The 20,262-nt window shown below is 47.0% G+C and overlaps 2 protein-coding genes across 3 annotated transcripts in view; one reads left to right on the top strand and one right to left on the bottom strand.

The window, feature by feature from the left end:
• The window catches only part of cdc73 (cell division cycle 73, Paf1/RNA polymerase II complex component, homolog (S. cerevisiae)), a 28,764-nt gene extending 8,814 nt beyond the window's left edge, over nt 1-19,950 (top strand). For both annotated transcript variants that reach the window (XM_010895209.4, XM_010895200.4), the window contains exons 11-17: nt 11,670-11,727; nt 14,256-14,291; nt 14,476-14,563; nt 16,480-16,641; nt 18,169-18,269; nt 18,617-18,758; nt 18,859-19,950. In XM_010895209.4, coding sequence (XP_010893511.1) covers nt 11,670-11,727; nt 14,256-14,291; nt 14,476-14,563; nt 16,480-16,641; nt 18,169-18,269; nt 18,617-18,758; nt 18,859-18,895 — 624 coding nt within the window. In that variant the 3' untranslated portion in view covers nt 18,896-19,950. The remainder of the gene's footprint in view (nt 1-11,669; nt 11,728-14,255; nt 14,292-14,475; nt 14,564-16,479; nt 16,642-18,168; nt 18,270-18,616; nt 18,759-18,858) is intronic.
• LOC105024894 (beta-1,3-galactosyltransferase 2) lies at nt 1,560-7,107 on the bottom strand. The gene is made up of 2 exons (XM_010895181.4): nt 5,981-7,107; nt 1,560-5,168 (listed from the first exon to the last, which is right to left on the bottom strand). Exon 2 carries the CDS (start codon nt 4,898-4,900, stop codon nt 3,563-3,565), a length of 1,338 nt encoding a protein of 445 aa, XP_010893483.1. The 5' UTR covers nt 4,901-5,168; nt 5,981-7,107; the 3' UTR covers nt 1,560-3,562.
• Nucleotides 19,951-20,262: the final 312 nt, after the last annotated feature.

Below are 20,262 nucleotides of genomic sequence, written 5' to 3'. Positions count from 1 at the left end.
TTTCATGTCTAAATGTGTTTATTCCTGCTTTTGTGAACTCATGTGGCTTCAAAACTCAGCTGTTCCTTGCGGAGGTGTGACCAAGTCATTGTGACCAAGTCACAAGTAAGTCTCAAATCTTACCATTCAAGACCGTCAAGTCTCAAGTCCTAAACTTTGACTTTCGAGTCATAAACGAGACATAATGTGCTCTTCACCAAATTTGATATTAATTTCATATTTTTTACAAGAGTAGTAGTTAATGTTACTTTTACGCAACTCATTAATGTTTTAAAAAATGTATATATATTTAATACTTTCCAAATAAATTATTTTTCCATGGAAATACATGTCCAGCCATTAATAAGAAACAAATCTATATGATAATGAGAGAAATTATATTGTAGTGCCCTCTCTCTCTCCAGATATACTCTAAGCCCTTAAAATAATCCTGCCATTAAGCTATCATTATTTATTAAAAGGTACATCAAAACAACTGCTACATAACGTCAAGCCTACAAGTTACACTAGAAAAGTTTTATATATAGCTGTTTCTATATTAGCCACGACTTTCAAATGTCGAACAAGTCTGTAATATTCTCCCTGCATGATTTGCAAGTTGCCATCCATTTTTTGACTACAGCGTCTTTCTATAAAAAAAAATTTTTTTGGGTATCGTCTTTCCAAGGGCTCCGTCTTGAATTCGCCTGCCAGCGTTCTTCAAGGATCGAGTCAAGGCTCCGGTCCAAGTAAAGTTACAAGTCATTGTTGATGAAGTCGAGTTGCAAGTCTTGTGATTTTTCAAGTCATGTCTAAAGTCATCATATATTTGTGACTGCAATCTGACTCGTCCAAGTCATGTGACTCAAGTCCACACCTCAGGTTACTAGAATCAATCAAATGTGTTTCATAAAGCCCATTTTACCGGCATTTGTTATGAAGTGGTTTTACAAATACCCAGACAGAATCCCCAAAGAGCAACCAACAAAGTTTTGATACTCTGATAAACTTGGAGAAATGTGGGATCAAACCGCGCTGAGGGTATTCCGGTCTTCTTCTCTCTGTGCCGGTGAAGATTATAAAAGTTTGTGACTTTTTGGCGCACATGAATCTTTTTGCATGTTCAGACAGCCAGCAGGGCAATAAATGCGCGTGGGCTGTGTACTGAGTAGCGGTCAACCGATTATCAGCCTAGCCGCTGATTGGATCCGATTATTCCGATTATTTATTATTTACAATAATCAGAATTGATAATTTGTCTTATATAACTTCCCCTAAAATACTTGATTTTAAATGCGCTTCTCTGGATGCAACATCTCTTTAAAATGTTTCCGCTTGTATGTTTCTGCTTCACATTATTTTTGATGTTTAGTATTTTCAATAGAAAGGCTGCTACATATAAAATGAAATATCAAAATAGTCTGAATAAACATACAGTCACTATACATAGATTACAGACCTGTGGCAGGTGGTAAGTTACAAAGTGTACTGGAAATTGTTTCAGAAACAAGAAAATAATGCATTGATGGCACTTAAGTTTTGGGCTCGCCTGGCGGAGGGCTCTGGACGCTTATGAAAAACTGTTTACGTCATTGTGTGTCCAAATCTACACCGAATGACAGAAAAATAGCTCTTTTTTTTTAGGGTAATATAGTAGCTTATTACATTGAAATCTGACATCAGTTCATTAAAATGATGTGATCCAGAGACGATCAACTAAACAAACAAGCTAACTACCTAGCCCTGTTGCTTCAAGCTGAATCGAATTAGCTGGCAATATGCTCGTGCTTTTTTTCAACACAGTGTCTCAACATGACCATCAACAAAATCAGTCTAATACATTAGGGCTATTAGGAATAAAAAAAAATTGTGGGGGAGAACATCAGCTGAATCCATGTGTTGTTTGTTCTCTTGTGGTCTCGACCAACCCTAATCTCAAGGAGGAAGTGCAGAAATGTCATTGTTTTATGTGAAAATTGGAGATGTTGTAATCCTACTGTTGAGTTTGTGGCCAATAGTTCAGACAGACAAATTAATCCTGTCTCTTGAGCTCATTGCTTATTTTTTTTTTTATATATATATCCATATATCTCACTCATCTGTGTGTCTGTGCCAATTGCATTGGTTCATTATGGGCGCTGTCATTAAGGATATCTCCATGGTGTCAGTAGAGAGTCCTTCCAGAAAGAAAATCATTCTGTGAGGTGCACATCACTTGGACTACTAACACTGTTTTGACACGTAGCTGAGCCTAACAGTCATGAGTTATTTTCTTTCTTAATGAAACCAACCAAAAAAGACAGACACCGATGTTGAAATGCAGTAGACAGAACCTGAATCATGCCTGAGCAGCAATACAGCAGAGAGACTGCAGTGTATTGGATGGGCAAGCCGTACGTCCTGTTACTGCTTAGAGGAAACATGTAGGCTACCAGCCAGTGTTATTGTTAGTAGCCAAAAATTATTTCCACACAAAAATCAGGGCATGGATCACAGAAAATTCACTAGCGTGTGTGATCACAACATTACGCATCCAGTGTCTCCCGAAAGTATTCAGACCTGTTCCGTTGGAGAGCTCAACAATGAATGGAGATATCCCCTTCTTGACTTCTTAAATAGGCTGAACTGGACAGTCCGTGTTTAATTTCTGTGCATTGCATTCTGCAAGCTCATTGGCCTACTGAGCTGTCAATCGTGTTATGATAGGCAAAAAAGTTTTGTGGCTGTCTCTGATTTAATTGCTGTATAATCATCTAAAGTTTACCACTGAAGTGTAGAATGTAAAAGTGTTATGCTCGTTTACTATGATAAATAGTCTGTCAAATATAGAAAGATAAATAGCAAAAATGTCTCAGTGCTTTTTACAACAGTACCCCCATGACTTATAGAAATTATATAATTTCCTGGTTAAATGGGTGTTTGCATTTCATGTATTTGTGGATGGGCTGATCTGTGTCTCACTAGATATATTGCTGGTTTGTTATTAGTAATTGGGCTGAGGGCTAACCGGCAGTTGACTTGACTAAATAGGTGAACTCGACAGCCCTTTTTCATGCACGTTTCCACTCAGTCTCTTTGTTTAAACAGGAAACCTGTTTCACATGAATTCACTTGAGACAATCTGATTTGTTCATGTCAGAGTGGTGTGTGTACATGCTCTCGCTGAAGTCTGTTTCCTCTTTCACAAACATTTCATGTATTTACACACACGTCCCTGCCAAAGTTCTTCCTATGGATCTGTAAGTAATTGTAAAATGATTCAATGGTCTAGTTTGGTTTTGGTACTTGATGATTTTTATTGACACCAGCAGTGGCTTTGTCACGGTTTTGAACATGCTGTGGTATGAGTTATCCCTTACATGACTGTTATCTATGAAGGGAAGCGTATTTCAATTCAAGGTGAACACAATGGATACCACACATCGACAGCCCACTGACACAGTGACATCCATCTTCATTATAGACACTGTCCACTATTAACACGACAGTATGTCTTCCTCTGTACACCGACGCATAACCTTATTTATCTCACAAGACCTGGACTTCCAGTAAAAAAATAAATAAAAGAACTGTTTGATAACCCTCAACCAACGATTGGGTCCAGAAACGGATGCTTGTCTCCTGCCCGCGATTCTGGCCCGGGCTGCGACCTGCCGGCGCCCTCTGCCCTGCGCGTCCCCTGCAGTCTCCGCTGGCGAAACCTGCCCGTCTTGTCCTTGGACGTGTTGATGCAGGCATTGTGCTTGTTGCTCTGCAGGTGGTGCCAGTACTTGAGCAGTTCATTGGGGTGGAACTGGTGCGAGGTGATGAGGTGGCTGTACTTGCAGCTGGTGTAGGACACCCGCCAGTGGTTGAACAGGAACTCGTTGGGCGGCGGCGTGGGCTCGACGCGCAGCTTAGCCAGGCATATGCCCACGTAGACGTCCTCCAGGTGTAGCCTGCGAATGCCCAGGGACGCCCGGTAGATCTTCCCCGCCAGGTCGCCCGAGAACACGTAGCCCGTCCCGGAGCAGAACGTCGGGTAGCGCTCGCTGGGGTACAGCTCGGGGGACATGTACCACTTGCTGTTTTTGTTGCGGTTGGGCGCGTAGCCCCTCATCAGGTAGCCCGTGAAGTAGTCCCGTTTGGGCTGGGCCTCGGGCCGGAGCAGCTTGTGTATGAGGTACTCCGTGTTGACGAACATGTCGCTGTCCGTCTTCATGACGTAGCTGGCGCCCGGGCAGTGGGCACTCACCCAGTGCATGCCCATCAGGGTTTTCAGGGTGAGGTTGTTGTACGTGTCCATGTAGTCCTGCTGCACAATGTCGCGGTGCCTCCGGCTTTCGGCCTCTAGCCGGGCCTGCTGCAGGCGGCCCACTTCGCCCTCCTTGACGCCCAGCAGGAAGAGCCTGACGAAACCCGGGGATGTGCTCTCGTTCCCCCAGGTCTGCCGGATGGCCTCCCTGGCCTCCACCTGCCGGGCCTCCGTGGCTATGAGCAGCACCAGGAAGGGCTCGGGGTTGCCCTCCCTGCACTTGTTTGGCTCATTGAGGATGTAAGGGTAGGGCTCGGAGTTCAGCGGGCTCCCCAGCCCGACCTCTCCGCTCAAGCTAGCGTTGGCTGCCAGTGAGTTCTCCAGTCCCGGGACGCCCTGTGAGGAGTCCTGCGGTTGGGAACTGAAGTTGGCGGCCATTTTCGGGGGCTCAGGCGGGACGGGAGCGTCCCTCCACTCCCGCGGTGAGCTGTGATTCTTTTTGTGCCCGGGGGGTCGCAGCCGACCCACTCCCTCCGTGTAGGCCGCTTGACGCTCCCTCTGCCACACGGAGCCCCGGAAGCCCGGCAGCAGGTCCTGATTGGCCAGGATGACCAGGGCCCCCAGGAGCGAGAGCGCCGACAGGAGCCCGGCGACGTGGGTGCAGCAGTGCCGCCGCCTCCACTGCATAATGGCTGTTGCGCACCGCCTGGCAGCGGTTACGCCCAATCAGGCCCGGCGCTTCTCGTGCACGGCCGCGCCCTTATCGCAGGTGACGGAGCAGCGTGTTGAGTGGCTGGCGGAGGTGGGGCCCCTGGGGAAACTACGCCATGGGGAGGGCATGCTTGCACTTTCGTCTGGATCACTTGCTGGTCGGTTATCAAGAGCCGCCCCCGCGTCCCAACCGGCTTTGTGCGCCTGAACGAACTACGGTCTTCGGCAGAGGGCGATGTTTTACCTAGGAAGGAAATGGGAGATACTGTTAACATTGTAAGGATGGGGTCACAGGACAAATGTTTTTGAACTCCTGGTCTAATTTGTGTGAAACTCCGGTGAGGGGAAGTGCTCAAATTATTTAGATTGGTAACTGAGCAGAGGACGGAAAATGGGTCAAACAGTATGTATGGACTCATTACTTTGAATCTCTCTAGATGAGTGTGCCTGCTGATTGTCCTTAATTTATATGCAATAATAGTGGAAGGAAAGTGTTTAACAATTTAAATTAAATTAATAGAAAAATCCTCAAATGACAAACATCCTGCTTTAAGTTCTCATTAAGTGCAGGTTAAAGGTTTATTTTGTGTGTGCTGTATGAAACCGTCTGTGATTGGCAGTGAAGTACAGCATTCCAAGCTGTCATTTGAAGTTTTTTTTCCAATTTCGATTGCGGTAAATGCTCTGTTTTATATTCCCCTTTTGGCCACTGGCCCTCAGGGGTGTGGGGGGGGGGGGGGCTGGATTACATGCTGCCCTCTTCAAGACCCCCCCCCCCCCCAGACAAAGGCCTGTTTGTGAGGAAGCTCAAGAGGTGCTGAAAAGCCCAATGTTGAGCCGTCCTCAAGAAAACCAACAGCATGGACACCATACATATATACACACTCTCTCACACACACACACACACACAGCCTAAAGTACTCTCAGGTTCAAAACAAAAACAAGTTCCCAGTGCCACACATTACTTCCCAGTAGCCAGGAACCTTTAATGACAGTGTCTGTACGTGTAAGAGCGATGTGTGCCGTCTGAGGCGGCGTGCCGGACCAAAGACATACCCGTTCCCCGCCACCGAGCTTCCCAGCGGAGGTCCGTCCCCGCTTCTCTGGGCGCAGCGATCTGCCGCCACACGGCCCTGTTCCCAGCTAGCGCGCTGTCTTCTCCCTCTTCGCGCCACACGCACCTCGGCTCGGCTCCGTCGCGCCGCTACCGTTTTACCACCGGCGACCGCCTTGTGGTTTGCTGCTGCTTCCGTTGTCGGGTTTTCCGGCGTCGTCGTCCCGCTTTGCCGTTTGCTGCTGTGAAGGTGCCCACACGCGTAGCGGTCCCGCCCTTGACTTGAGATATTACTCAATGGTAAATTTCACACATGCGCTCCGCGGGTGTGGATGTATTTTTCCTGTGGCGCGCTAGCGATGCAGTCTGTCCAGTTGTGTAAACCACCCCTTCCCACACACACACACACACAGTTCTTATATTCGGTGCTGGCTGTGCCACTGATATGGCTGCTACGTCTTGGTGTCCGGGAGATCAGTGTGTGCCGCTCTGGAGGCTCTCCCTGCGTTGCTAGGCAGAGTGCGGGTTGACTAGATGGCTGCCGGCTCCGTACGCCTCTGGTTCTCTCTTCAAGCACTCCATCTGTATCCCGTTCTGAGATGCTGCTATCTCTCTGCCGCGTCCACACTCCCTTCCTTCCTCCTCGCTCTCTGTGTCTGTTGGTTGCTTCCTCGCTCTCGGTTTCTGTTCGTTTCTGAATCTGTTTTTTTCTGCCCCGTTTCGCTCTGTCTTTCTCCTTTTCACAAAACCCGCCCTCTCATTGCATTTCTCTGACTCTGTTCCTCTCGCTTTCCTGCTTCTCTCTCCATCTGTCTGTCTCTTGTGGGGGGTACTGAGGGGGGCAGGGTTTCTTTCCCTGTATGGTCTGATAGACAGCTGTGTGCTTGGTGACAGTAGCTCCCCACCGCCACATCTCTCATTGCCTGCGGCTCGACAGGAGGGGTGGGGGGGGCCCTGTGCTGCTGACCTATTTGTATTCATTCCCACCCCTCCGTTGGGGGAAGAAAGGATTTCTCTGATTCGGCGTGTGGTGGAGGGGGGGGCTTTTTTGGTGTACTCATCTCCCAGAGCGTGTAGACAGTCCAAAGAGCCGATGTCTCCAGAGTGTTTAGCGGCAGTCCTAACCTCAGTGCCACTTGATTAGTGCTGCACGATTTGGAATAAGGTATTGAATCACAATTCCTTTGGGGGGGGGGGGGGGGGCAAATGTCACCATTACAATAATGAGCCTATACTCATTCAACTTGAAGGCAAATCAAGTAGTTTGTTTTTAAGATGAGGCTCTTAATAACCGTGCTGTTGTGTATCTGGGACAATATCTTGTGGCCACTCTCTAGCTTAAAGCAGACGGGTTCTTGAGCATTTGCCAGGTGAACTCTAACATTGAGTGTGAAAACAAAACCTTCTAAATAACCAATAAACATAAAGACCCTGTCTCCCCTAAGGAGATGCAAATCATCTTTTGCTAAATACATTTTAACCACTTTCCAAGTGTCTTCAGTTTTGCATTCTGCAGCTGATGCATGCTTGTGAGGGTGTAGACCTGGTCTAAGAATTAAAGCAAACTGGTGATGCACTTTCAAAACCGCAATAACAGACCTTCTGTTTTTCATAAATAAGAATGCAGGTCCTGAATAAATGGGGGGGGGGAAACTGTTTACTGACCGAGTACGCATGCCTGTCGACCTTCACATACATTTAAAAATATTTATATAATTCGGTGAAATTAGCTATTTGAAATATTGCAATTGTTTATATTGTAATTTTGGATTATAATGTCGCCTTAAGCCCGACGCTGTTTTCGCCCTTTGCAGGATTGACAGTTAAACTCTAGCTGCCTGTAGCTTGACGCTCTCTCATCCAGGCCCTCCTCGCAATTCCCTGCTACTGTTGTTTGTGTGCAAGATGGATGTGATAAGCTTATAGTGGGGTTGGAACATGGAGGTCACTGTTGTAAAATGCCATTGTTTTTTTAGCAGGGGTGAGTCACTAAAAACAGACAGGCTACGCCTGAGTTGGTCTGATTTATTCTAGGGATTTTCGGTTGGAACTAGGGCACGGCCTCAATTTTGTGAATGAAGCTCTTTTTAGATTACTTGTTACATAGGTTTGAATGTAAAGCTGGTTTGTGGTCAACTGACATTTTCTTGCTATAGCTGCAAACTGAATTGACCTTTAACCAAAACACCTGTATTAGAGTACTCCTTGTGTCTTTGACCTCATCGACAGTTCAAACTAGCCTGAATTCAAGCAATGGCGAGATGCAAATCAGATTTTTTTTCTTTTCTATTTATGTCTGGATTCTGGCAGGTGTTTGTTGTTGGCCTGTTTCAGGTCAGTTCTTCCATCTGCTTGCTCGTTTATGTTGCAGATCTGGACGTTTAAACCAGAATAAAACTCATTTGTCTGGCCAGTGTTGCGCTGTAGATGAGTCGCTTCACATCCCGGGCAAGCTGCTGAGTCACTATCTGAGTGGCCAGTAAATCAGAGAAGAGGGGACTTGGGCCTAGATAAGAGGCAGAGAACTGTTAAGGGATGCAAAGGCAACAGTTGTTGGTCGCCAGTTCCCCGTTCATTTAATTATTCTTTCTCTCTGACCAAACGGCTGGACTGTTGACAGTGTCGTCAGAAAGGATTTGACAGTTTTTGTCGTGATTCCAAACAAGTGCAGTTTTAAGAGCTGGGTAGGAATTGTGCCTTTTTCCACATACACTTAAACAACCGCCATCATACAGGGCGTTTCCGAGTGCACTGATGTCCAGAGTGTGTCGCATACACACTCGCCCACGCACACAGTGTTTAGGTCTGAATAAATTATCCTGGCAGCTGATATTGCTCATTGTAGTCCAAAATTATTTGTGGGCGAAGTTGAAAGCGCCTGGCCTGTGCCTTGTTTCCCTCCGAGAGGAACAGTCCGTCCTCTCCCAGCATTCATACCACAGCATTTGCACAGGCGAAACGAACTCTCCATTTGTCGTTTTATTTCCCAATGTTCTGTTTACATGCCTGGCCAAGAGTAAACATTAGAAATGGCGAGCAAGAATAGGCCAGACAGCTTTTTGTCCCTTAGTGGGACCGTGACAGTTTATCAAGTGCGGTACTTTTATTAGCCAAACAATGGTAAAGCATGTTCCGGTGACAGCCAAAACCTGAATAGAGACGTGTACGTTCCTGCTGACCGGCCGAGAGTGGTCTAACTGTGTCGCTCCTGGCGGTACAGCCGTTTGACCGGACAGGACGAACACACTGCCCCGCCAGTCAAACGGCTGTGTCGGGACAGTGTTTCCTGATTTGGATTCTCCGCTGGTTTTGACCCACTGCCATACATATTTCACAAGCGCAACGCCATTTTGCTCTGTTATAACGCTACTAGCTGTGGCGAAATATGAACTGATAAGGTAACCTACTACCCCCCCCCCCCCCTCTCCCGCCCACCGTTGTTTTTTCTTCTTCATGCGTTTTAAACGAGGTGCCGTTTCGGGAGCCAAATGATTAGACTCTTCCTGGTGAGTGGAGCCACAAGTGTCGGCTCACCAAGAAGGCTGAATACCTATCACTGGTGGCAGCAGGCAAATGTGTGAATAGCCTTCCGTAGCGGTGCTTTGAAAGGTTCTTCCCCGACCCATAAGGTGACTGGGAGTGAAGACGTTGTGCCTATGGTTGGGAGCTGTAGGTCTAGATATTTACCGGGTTCACATTAAAACGTCCCTCAACGCCCTCACTCTTTAATTAGTTCGGGATGTGTGCTACCTGGAGGGCCGTCATACGGACCTGATTAAAATATTCACACAGTTCATTATCGCGGGTAAACAAAGCTTGCATAATTTATTGCATAATAACTTCAATGTATCCCAGTAAATAAATATATACGGCCCGTGGGTCCGGGATTTGCATAGCAATGTCTTGACTGCGCACTGAAGGATTTAATCATCACTCATATACAACTCAGTCTGCTTTTCATGGAGTTGACAACAGGCAATCCTGCAGGAAGACAACGCATTATTTTAGCTGGGTTGTGTCCGTTTAGTGTACGGCAGGCAAGTACAGCAGGCATCCATAAAGAAATGTATCAGAAAGGGGTGCCTTATTGCGTTGGGATTCCTTGCGATATTTCAGGGCCCCGGATGCCCTATTGTGGTGGTTTGCCGACGAACGCTCACCCCCAATAAAGAGCCGTGACGGATTCGTTGCCGTGCAGTACAGGTAGCTCGTCACGGTTCGCACGTGAATCGGAATGAATACTTTTGAAAACATTTTGAAAATAAATGTCTGTCTATGCTGTGTGAAATGTCTTGCCTGAGCTGAGCTGTGAAAAAAAACACACACCAGGCCTTTCTGTTTCAACGGGAGGCCTTGTCCAAGTTGTTATCAAAACTATAATACCTGTTGGAGCTTTTCCAACTTTGGTGCTGTGAGCCAAACTCAAGAAGGAACGGCAGCATTGGTGACTGGAGGAAGGCTGTAGATGAATCTGTAGACTCCTCCAGCTTCATTTTTTATCTCCCGTTTAGCAGCATTTCTGAATTCTAGGAAAGTACAGTGTTGATGGACTGAGTTATTCACCATTCTTGATGAAGTAGCCCACGCGGAAGCTTAACACCTTGTCACTAGAGATGTGCTGGCTGCTTTTCTAGACTTACAGAAGTAATGGGTGTTTTTATAGTGACTTGTTCAACTGGATCGTTCCGTGGGCTGCGCATCAGTACAACCCGCGTCGTCTTGTAGTACGACCAGGAAGTGTGGGCTATACAGGGGCTGCCCAGGCTTTGTTAGTATTACTTCCAACATAAAGCTAGCTACTTTGCTGAAGTATAGCTTCGATAGTAATTGAACCAACGCCAAACGTGGGATGGAAAATGGTTTGCAGAAAACCATCCAACCATTTACATGGAGTAAGCGTTATATAGAATTTAATTTAGCCAGTGACCGACTCACTATGAAGTTCTGTGTACCATAGACCTTATCCATCAGAATAGGAAGTGCTGTATGGCTAGGTTGAACAGTGTTATGCCATGTGTGGTGATCGGTTGAAATAGCAGATTTTTTGTACTGCAGCGAGGTGTCAGTTTCATGCAGGAACAACAAAGCAATGGTTCGACGTCACTCTAGACATGCAGAAACAGTGTGGTGTTTGTAGTGAATCGCCTCACCATCTGACACTTATCAAGCCGTTGCAGAATATGTGACAGGTGTTGTTTCCTTCACCAGTATATGTGTGGTGGCCACATTTCAAGGGGCTGTTTTAAGAGCTTTGACGGGGGATTGACAGAAACGGACTCCTGTGAATGCAGATGTTCCCCCAGATTATTTTTAACCAAGCCCAGGGACTGTCATTGCACCTTAGAAGGTGTGACCTTCAATGCATGCCTCTGTTTGTACGTACACACACACACACACACACAGACGCGCGCGCTCACCAATCCAAGTGGAATCGATATTGGCCTTGAGTACAGGGGACAACTCCAGAGGCTCCTGATGACGACGAGGTTGAGATATGAAGTTGGAACAGCTCCAACAAGTATTAAAATGTTGATTATGACATGGGCTAAGGCTCCCATTAAAACAGAATAGCCTGGTGTGTTTTTTCACAGCCCAGCGCAGGCAAGACATTTCACACAGACAGACGTTTATTTTCCAGCTTGAATGGAACTTGAAGTGGGTTGACCCCCCCCCTCCCGTTTTGTGTTTCAGGAGGGAGCATCTGCCCGGAAGGCCCAGACACCAGCCCTGCAGCCTGTCCCCAGACCAGGTCTGTATCCGTCGCTTGTCAAACAACAACCACCCCATGTCTTGAGGGGGGCTTTTGTAGAGATCGCTTTTCTGAGTCACTCAAAATCCCTGTGTCAGCATTCATAAACAAACATGGCCTGAGGTAGCATTTAGTGATCTGCTGCAATTGGGCCTGGAACTCATGATGTCATATTGTCTGTGCGTCTGTGTGTCTCATTGGATTTAAGATCCTCCAGGTTTTTATCAGTACAGTTGGCGTGTGTTTGGGGTTGGCTGGATAGCCTGCTCCACACTTACAGGTGGTGACCACTGATTGTTTCATGACTCTAAATACATGGTTATGGACCACATCTACGTGTTGCTGCTAATGGATACTTAAAAACGTATACTTAAAAAAAAAAAAATAATTCTCAGACCAACTTTCATCGCTTCAAGGTTGCCGGACCATCGCCAAATGCCCCTGTCAATTCCTTGAGCACCGCGCCCCATAAAGTGTTTGGCAGCTGTCATGGGGCATTTGTCATGGCTCCCACCGTGGAATTTATCTGGGAAATCAAAATCCCTTCCACCAGCAGAGCCCTGGGATCACGCTCATTGTGTGGCGTGATGAATCGCTTGTCTGTTCTGAAAGTGTGTGTGTGTGTGTGTGTGTGTGTGTGTGTGTGTGTGTGTGTCCGTCCACTCGTTTTGAAGATACACTAGCACCTGTTCTTCAGAACTGCAACCCGACCCGGTTGGTTTCTCACGGTACCAAACAGAAACGTTCGAATGAAGGCCCCTGTGTCTGTTTGATGGGTCTCCGAGGGGGGGGGGGGGGGGGGGGTCTGTTTTTATTTATTAAAAAACCTTTTATTATCAACTGTATAAAATATTTAGATTTATCCCATTGGTTATGACCTTCGGTGCTATCAAAAGAAGTTGGAGAATGTTCTGAAAAAGTCGGGGTTGAGCAAAAAAAAAGACATACCCGGGAGCTTGGTTAAATACATTACTTACAACGTTGTATATGCCACAACCAGAACTGTGTCAAGGAAAATAATATTTCAGAATATCCACCGTGACAGAGATCATATCAACCATCTCTGACGGTGTCTGTCTGTGACATCTGTTCACATGAGCGATAGCCTGTCTGGCAGGATGTGACACGTTTTCCCTGTGCCACTGATGTGGATTAATAGATGAGCTCAGTTTGATAAACTTGCAGGCATCAGAGATGCTGGCCTGGGGGGGGGCTAAAACATTGCCTCCTGGGAATTCTACTCTGGGTGACGTGGCGCGAAGTGCCTCCGTGCAAGTCATTCGTCGCCGTGTGATTGGACGTTTGCTTTTTCCAGTCCGAGAGCATTTTGAAGTTTTTTGGTCTCCTTCAACGCAGGTCCTCGTGCCACACTGCTGGTTTTGGTGGACCCGGCTGCCTCCGTGGAAATGTGTGAACATACACGATGAGCATTGCTTTTGAGGAAGTTACATGGTGTGGCTTGTGCCAAAGCGCTGCATCTAAGACGGCCTGGCCGGGTGAAGTTAACCCCAACACACGACCGGTGTACAGTTATGGGAATTATTTGTCTTGTCTGTTGATGTCTTGTGTCTGTTGATGTCTTGTGTCTGTTGATGTCTTGTGTCTGTTGATGTCCTGTGTCTGTTGATGTCCTGTGTCTGTTGATGTCCTGTGTCTGCTATTTAAAATTAAGTTTTTACATTCGTGCATTGGTCTTATCTCACAATTCAGGTCAGCTATTCATAATTGCAGTGGCATGCAGCATGAATATATCTCCAGCAGGATCAATGCGGTTCGGTGTCCTTGGTGGGAACGCAGTCAACGAGATGCAGCAGTTAAACACAATAGGGCATCTGTTTTCGGTATTCTCACTAGACCTTTGTATTAACAAGTACTGCAGCTTACAAGGCTCTTCATATCACATACATTACCTGTTCGATAAAACTTGAGCCTGGCGTCTGCATATTATTTTGCAGCACCACCTCTTGTGGGGAGATGGCAGCGTGGCAACAACTACTACACTTCAAGCTTATACTTTTTGAAAGATTTGTTGTGAGTGCCTGATGTATGTGAAATTTGGTGTTCATTTTAACCTCTTGGATAGTAATGGATGATGTGGACATTCACCTAATCCAAGATCAGATCTTCACGTATTTTAAATACCGGCTCTTTAGAAATAGAATAGCAAAAGCCACTTTACCTTAGAAGGATGTATGGAACATGATGATTAAATCCTTATTGCTCCTTCGGATCCAAGCATTTGAATGAACGGCGATTAAAGTTACGATGGTTTGTAAATAGTAAAACCCACGTCGCTAAACTAAACAGGCTGTACGTGTTTGGTTGTGTGTGTCTGTTTTTCTTTGAGTAGTAGGAGTTTGTTGGTTTGAACTGGACTGATTTTTCATTTGACAGACGAAAACAAGCTAGAACTTGTAGTTCCTGTTAATCGCATCCGGTGTTAAAATGTTGTGGCTCTTTGCTTTTTTTTTATTTTATTGCTGTCACAGTTTTTTTGTTGTTGTAATCTCTCTTTTTTTATCTTCCAGTTTCCCAAGCCAGACCCCCACCAAATCAAAAGAAGGGTATGTAGTGGTGCGCGTGTGTGTGTGTGTGCGCACGTGTGTGCACAGATTGATTTATCTTAAATGGGAATTCACTACCCAATATATAAACCCATTTAGGGTATTGTCCTTTTGAAGTGCGCTGGGTCTTTTCTCAGTGTGATTAGTTCTGAGCATGGGACCTTTGGGTCCTGTTTGTTTGCAGGCTCGCGCACCCCCATCGTCATCATCCCAGCCGCCACCACGTCCCTCATCACTATGCTTAACGCCAAGGACCTTCTGCAGGACCTCAAGTAAGTGTGTCTGTGTGTTGTTTGTAAAATGCTGCCTCTGTTTCACACGGTTTGTGAGGTCAGGTTTTGGCAAGCTCAGTGTGATGCTGAACACACACACACCTCCGTGTGACTGACGGGGGAAAACCTCCCACCCTCAAAGGTGTTATCGTCTAACGAGCGCGCGTGCGTGCGTGCGTGCGAGCGACATTTGGCCGCTCCATACATCGTTCTCCCCAGTCTATCCAGCGTCTGAGTTGTTCCCTCGCATTACATTGGTATGTCCATACATGAACATATATGCTCCGGCCAATATGGAATAGGCGTGTTGACGTGTTCACCTGGCGTTGATTCCCCGTTCCGTGCTCTAGGTTAGACAGGGCACACGGACCCCCCAAGCCCCGGTTTTCATCTGAGGCAAATGAGCGTTCTTCTTTGATTAATAACTAACACCACCCAAGGTGAGGCTCACAAAACCAAACCCCCTGTTCTTGTGTGCCGCCTCAATACGTCGCAAAGGTGAATTACACCGGCACGTGCACGCACGCACACACACACACACACACACACACACACGGAGTAATTGCTATTTTGCCGTTTAATTGGAGTCATAAATCACTAGACGTCATCAGATGGCGGCCGCGACGGCCCTGGTGGCGGTGGACTGGGATGCATCATCGGGCGGAGCCCTGGTGCCACGCGAACACGTGATCGCGCCTTGCGACTGCTGCGGTGTCCTCGCATGGCTGGCGGCTACAGAGCCGGTGTGCTGCCGCGGCTGTCGATGTCCAGGATCATTGTGTTTCTTTTTTCCTGGCGTAGCGCGCGGTGAATTTGACGGAGGGTGTGGTAGAGTAGTTTTTCGTGTTAGGAGTCGTTAGCAGTCTAGTTGGAAAGTGAGCGTGTACTAAAACAATAATAACCTAGAGCGGATGTTTTTTTATTTGTTGAATTTTTTTGGATTGGGTGTAGGCTGTAGAGGATGTGTGATGTGCAGGAGATTGGACTTATCTTGTGTGCTTTGGCGAGACAATGAAGGGATTTGAAGATGAATCCAGGACAGAGGACCCAATGGGACAGATGATGTGCTCCCGGAAACCACGTTCCATAAACGGCATTGTTTATCCCACTAGATATTGTCACGTGAGAATTTGTTCTATAAATAACAAGGGCTCGAGCAGTTCTTCTTGGGCCCGTCTTCCTTAAATGGACCTCCATTATAACCGTTGATTTCATTCATGCCTGATCGTCGAAGACCATCCCGGGCTGTGCTTAGGCCAATGCATTTTTAAACAATCCCACAAGTGTTTGGTTGTGCGCGGCGATGATCGGTTATCGTCCGCTGCTACAGAGTGGAGAAATGAGTTGCACATTTTCTGTGTGACATTTGTCCGCTTCGGAAATCTTTGCTCAGCCAGTCTTCCTACCCCAACCGCGTGGTTCCCTCCCGTTGTATTAACCATCTAACTGCCCAATGCGGTGTGTGCTGAGCAGTTTATATCGCGTGTAGGGATCAGGCCAGTTGACGTTTCCATTCATCTACAGCTGTCTAGTTGAATGTGTGTCTTAGGGAGGGTCCGGCGTCTGGTCTGGTAGTCACCGTGGAGCCGTCAGTCCTCAGGTGTTGCTAGCAGCTGTCAGGAAATGAATGACAGTCACCAGGCTCCTCGCGCTGCCTCACTTTCAACGGCAGCGAGATCAAAACTCAGAATCACCCGGGGTTCAATTCTTGATGCCTTACACATGCATTTAGATTTTGTTTGTCTTGTGAATGAAAATGTGGTGGGTGGGAAGTTTGTTTTTGTTTTGTTTCTGCAGTGGATGGATAGACCGTGTCGCTTAACCCTCCCCTTTTCCCCTCTACGTGCCCCTCCCCTTTTCCCCTCTACGTGCCCCTCCCCTTTTCCCCTCTACGTGCCCCTCCCCCTTTCGGTCAGGTTTGTGACATCTGAGGAGAAAAAGAAGCAGGGCATCCAGCGGGATAACGAGGTGCTGCTCCAGAGGCGTAAGGACCAGATCCAGGCCGGGGGGGCCGCGCTGAGTGTCACCGTGCCCTACAGGGTCATCGACCAGCCCCTCAAACTGGCCCCACAGGACTGGTGAGCCCCGGCCTGGAAAGAATCTCGCGCCCTTCTGTTAGAGAGATGCGAAAGACATCATCCAATTTCACAAGTCACACACTTTTGCACTATGCCACCTCTTGCACACTTGCCTTTCACCACCAGCCCTCAGGGCAGGGATGTGTATAGGCACGGTGGCAGACAAAGATGGCTGTCTGTTTGTCCGCAGTAGATGGATCACAGTATCGCCATTTCACACAATATACTGGATTAAACGTTGTTACATCTTGAAGAATACGAGATGTAGCCATTTTGGAGGATTATTTGAACAGGAGCTAATATCCGATTTTGAGGGATTTTGACATCCTTACTCTTAGTGAGTATTAATTGGTTAATTGCAAAAGTTCCAGACTGCATCTTTAATCGAAATAACTGATAAATGGCTAGCAATAGGTTTATTTAAAAGGCCAGCACGTGTCAATTAGGTTGCAGTCTCTTGTTCCATTCTCTACGATGCACACCCACAATGTGTTTTCCAATTTTGTCTCACTTTCATTTCAATTTTTAGTATTTAAACGTTTACACCCCTAATTGGGACAGAATACACAAATGCCTGGCAATCTAAGATATGTGGTAATAATGGTTTATAGCATAGATGTTCTATATTAATGGGATGACCATGGTCCTACTAGTGTTTACAGGCAGCCAGCTGCTGACCACCTGGGAAAAGAAATCGTTCAGTGTGTTAGGATATTAGTGTCACGACTGAGCTGAATGGCCACTCGAGGGTTTCGACCAAGGCCAGATGTAGCCTGGGAGCCAACCCACGCACTTCAGAAGACGTAGAAGAATACTTGGCCATGTTTATAGACTGAATTCCATTGAACACAATAGTACTCCACTCTTGCCGACGGCAAACGACTCCTCTTACTGTCTGTACTAAACATCCCTGCGTCTGCTTTTCATTCATTTTGTTCCACCTCTTTGTCCGCTCCCCACTCCTGCCCGAACGCCCTCCCCTTCCTGTCATCAGGCCGGCGATCAGTGTGCCGTCTGTCTACTAATCTCTCCACAACCCCTGGGTCTCTTATCAACACTGCCTTCACTTTGCTCCAAACCTATCCTGAAAATCAGCCTCGACCCCCAAATCAGCCATGACCCAATAATCGGCCTCTATTTCTATAGCTAACGCACATTTCGGTCTATTTATTTTATTTATTATAATAAATGTGTAGAAACTAAATGAGAACTTGTCACGCCCTGACTGATGGCGACTGAATGCGCTTGACTGCAAGTCGGTCTGGGTGAAAGCATCCTCTTAATGACTAAAGCGTGTGTGACAGTGTGGCGGTTATACTTTGCATCGTAACGACCCACACACACGCTTTCATCCATCAGCCGCTGAAACACGCCCCATAACCACCAGTCAGTTTGCTTCTTCTCTAAACATTGTCTGACAGTGCGGCAGTTGTGCGAGACGTGTTTACAGTAGCGTGCCCGTTGAAAGGAGCCAGGTGTTAGTGGATTGGTAAATGCTAATGCCGTCTCTGTCTTTGTGTTGTGAAGGGATCGCGTGGTGGCGGTGTTCGTGCAAGGCCCCGCCTGGCAGTTCAAAGGCTGGCCGTGGCTGCTGCCGGATGGATCCCCTGTGGACATTTTCGCCAAAAGTGAGGTTCCCCGCGCTTCTCTTCTGTAATGGATCCTACCAAGGCACTCCGCCCTTTCACATTCAGGGCGCGTGTCTGGCAGTTATTGAATCTTTTTTTTTTTTTTTTTTTTTTTCCTCGTTATCGGTGACAATGAGGAGTTGCCATGGTAACCCAGTTATTCAGAGGTCAGAGTAGTCTCCTCGTAAGTGAACAGCAGGCAAGCCTTAATTAGCCTTTCTGTCTTCGGTCCGGACTGTTTAAGTAGGACCGCGGAGCTTAGCCGCCAGTTACTCCGGTTTCCCATCCACCGACCTTGGCTGGTGCGTGTCAGAATGTGGCTCCTAACGGTGGTTATCGCCCCGCAGTTCGAGCCTTTCACCTGAAGTACGACGAGCAGAAGATGGACCCCAATGTGCAGAAGTGGGACGTGACCGTGCTGGAGCTGAGCCACCACAAGCGCCACCTCGACCGGCCCATGTTCCTGAAGTTCTGGGAGACCCTCGACAGGTTTGTGTTAACGAGCATTTGTGTACCTTCCGCCTCCCATATATAGTGTCTGAGGTTATGAATGGATGACGTCTGATGGTCGCCCTTTCTGTCCCAACAGATACATGGTGAAACACAAATCCCACCTGAGGTTCTAAACGTGGCACATGGCCCTCCTCCCTCCACGGGTTCCGTCACAATCTCCCCCCTCGCCCCAAACATCGCCCCCTTGTCGTCATCCGGACTAATGTTAGTCGAGAGAGGACTTGCCCCGCCGGACGTTTGTGGCCCTGGGATGCCCTCCAGTGTGTTGAGAGAGTCTTTCAGGAAAACCCCCGTCTGCCTGCTCTTCATATGTTTTCATAGTTTCAAGCATCAGATGCTCTATGTCAGACTGCAAGAGGTTGGGGGGGGGTTCAATGTCTTCAGCGACTTGTATAGTTGGGGGACAAAAATATCCAAACTAGATTGGCCTTGTGTCTTACAGTGGAGACAGATTGAAGTGCAAGATGGAGAGAACAGCAGCGGGATGAGGGAGAGGCAGGAAAACAAACAGCGCCCCATATTAAATCCTTCTGTCAAATTGAATCTCGTAAAATCCATTAGGAAAAAAAGGCCCTGGATAAGAAGCCGTTCGGAAATCTGGCGGTACAAATAAAAGGCACTGCTGAGGATAAGGGACCTGAGACCTTTGTCGCTGCTTAATTTTTCCTGTGTTTTGTTTAATCCCCCCCCCCACCCCCATCTTAACTAATGGACTATTAATAGTCTAGAGCTGTTGACGAGGGCCCTGGTCATCAGTAACGCTCTGAAGGGAGCATTATTAAATCCTAGGCTAAAAGGGTGGAGTGACGCGGTCTTGTAGCCAATCCACCTGAGCAGTGTCGTTATGAGCGACCCAAATGTACATATTATTATAAATGAGTTAAACTGTCTGAACAGACTTCGAAGAAACTCAAAGAAGCTATTCTCCTTTTCTGGATACGTAGCTAAGCTCTTATTGATTCGTTGACCTATTCCAGACAGTCAATTCCAGTCTCTGCTCGGTGTTTCTCTTCTTTTGGACTGTGTATCACTTTTGTCAGGCCATAAAGTTACAAAGGTTGAATCCCTTTTCTTTTCTTTTTTTGGTGTTGTTCAAATGAATTATGGCGGAGATTTGCTTTGTTTTATGTGTTCACAGTGCAAATGCATAATAAAAGCTGGTAGAGAAGTGTGTTTTCTGTTTTGCATTTCAGACTTGGAGCTTTCAGAAGAATGCGGAGTGTGAGTCAGCTGACTGTGTGCGTGCGTGCGTGCGTGCGTGCGTGCGTGTGTGTGTGTGTGTGTGCGCTCTTCCGTGTTGAGGGAGAAAGCAGGAGAGTCTCCCTGTTGTCTCGGAAGTTTTGTTAGGAGAGCGATTGGATTCAGCGTTGATGTCATTGAACAAGTACAAAACAATGCAGTCAGCATCTAACCAGAAGTCCTAATGGAAGAGTGCAAGAAATTGACCAGCGAAACAGTTCAGACCGACGTATGTTATAAG

Source organism: Esox lucius, chromosome 3 (genome assembly GCF_011004845.1).
Source record: "Esox lucius isolate fEsoLuc1 chromosome 3, fEsoLuc1.pri, whole genome shotgun sequence".
NCBI lineage: Eukaryota > Metazoa > Chordata > Actinopteri > Esociformes > Esocidae > Esox > Esox lucius.
This window is presented reverse-complemented; position numbering and strand designations above follow the sequence as displayed.

Coding starts and splice junctions, on each gene's coding strand:
- LOC105024894 (XM_010895181.4), bottom strand. CDS start 4,900: ATGCAGTGGAGGCGGCGGCACTGCTGCACCCACGTCGCCGGGCTCCTG.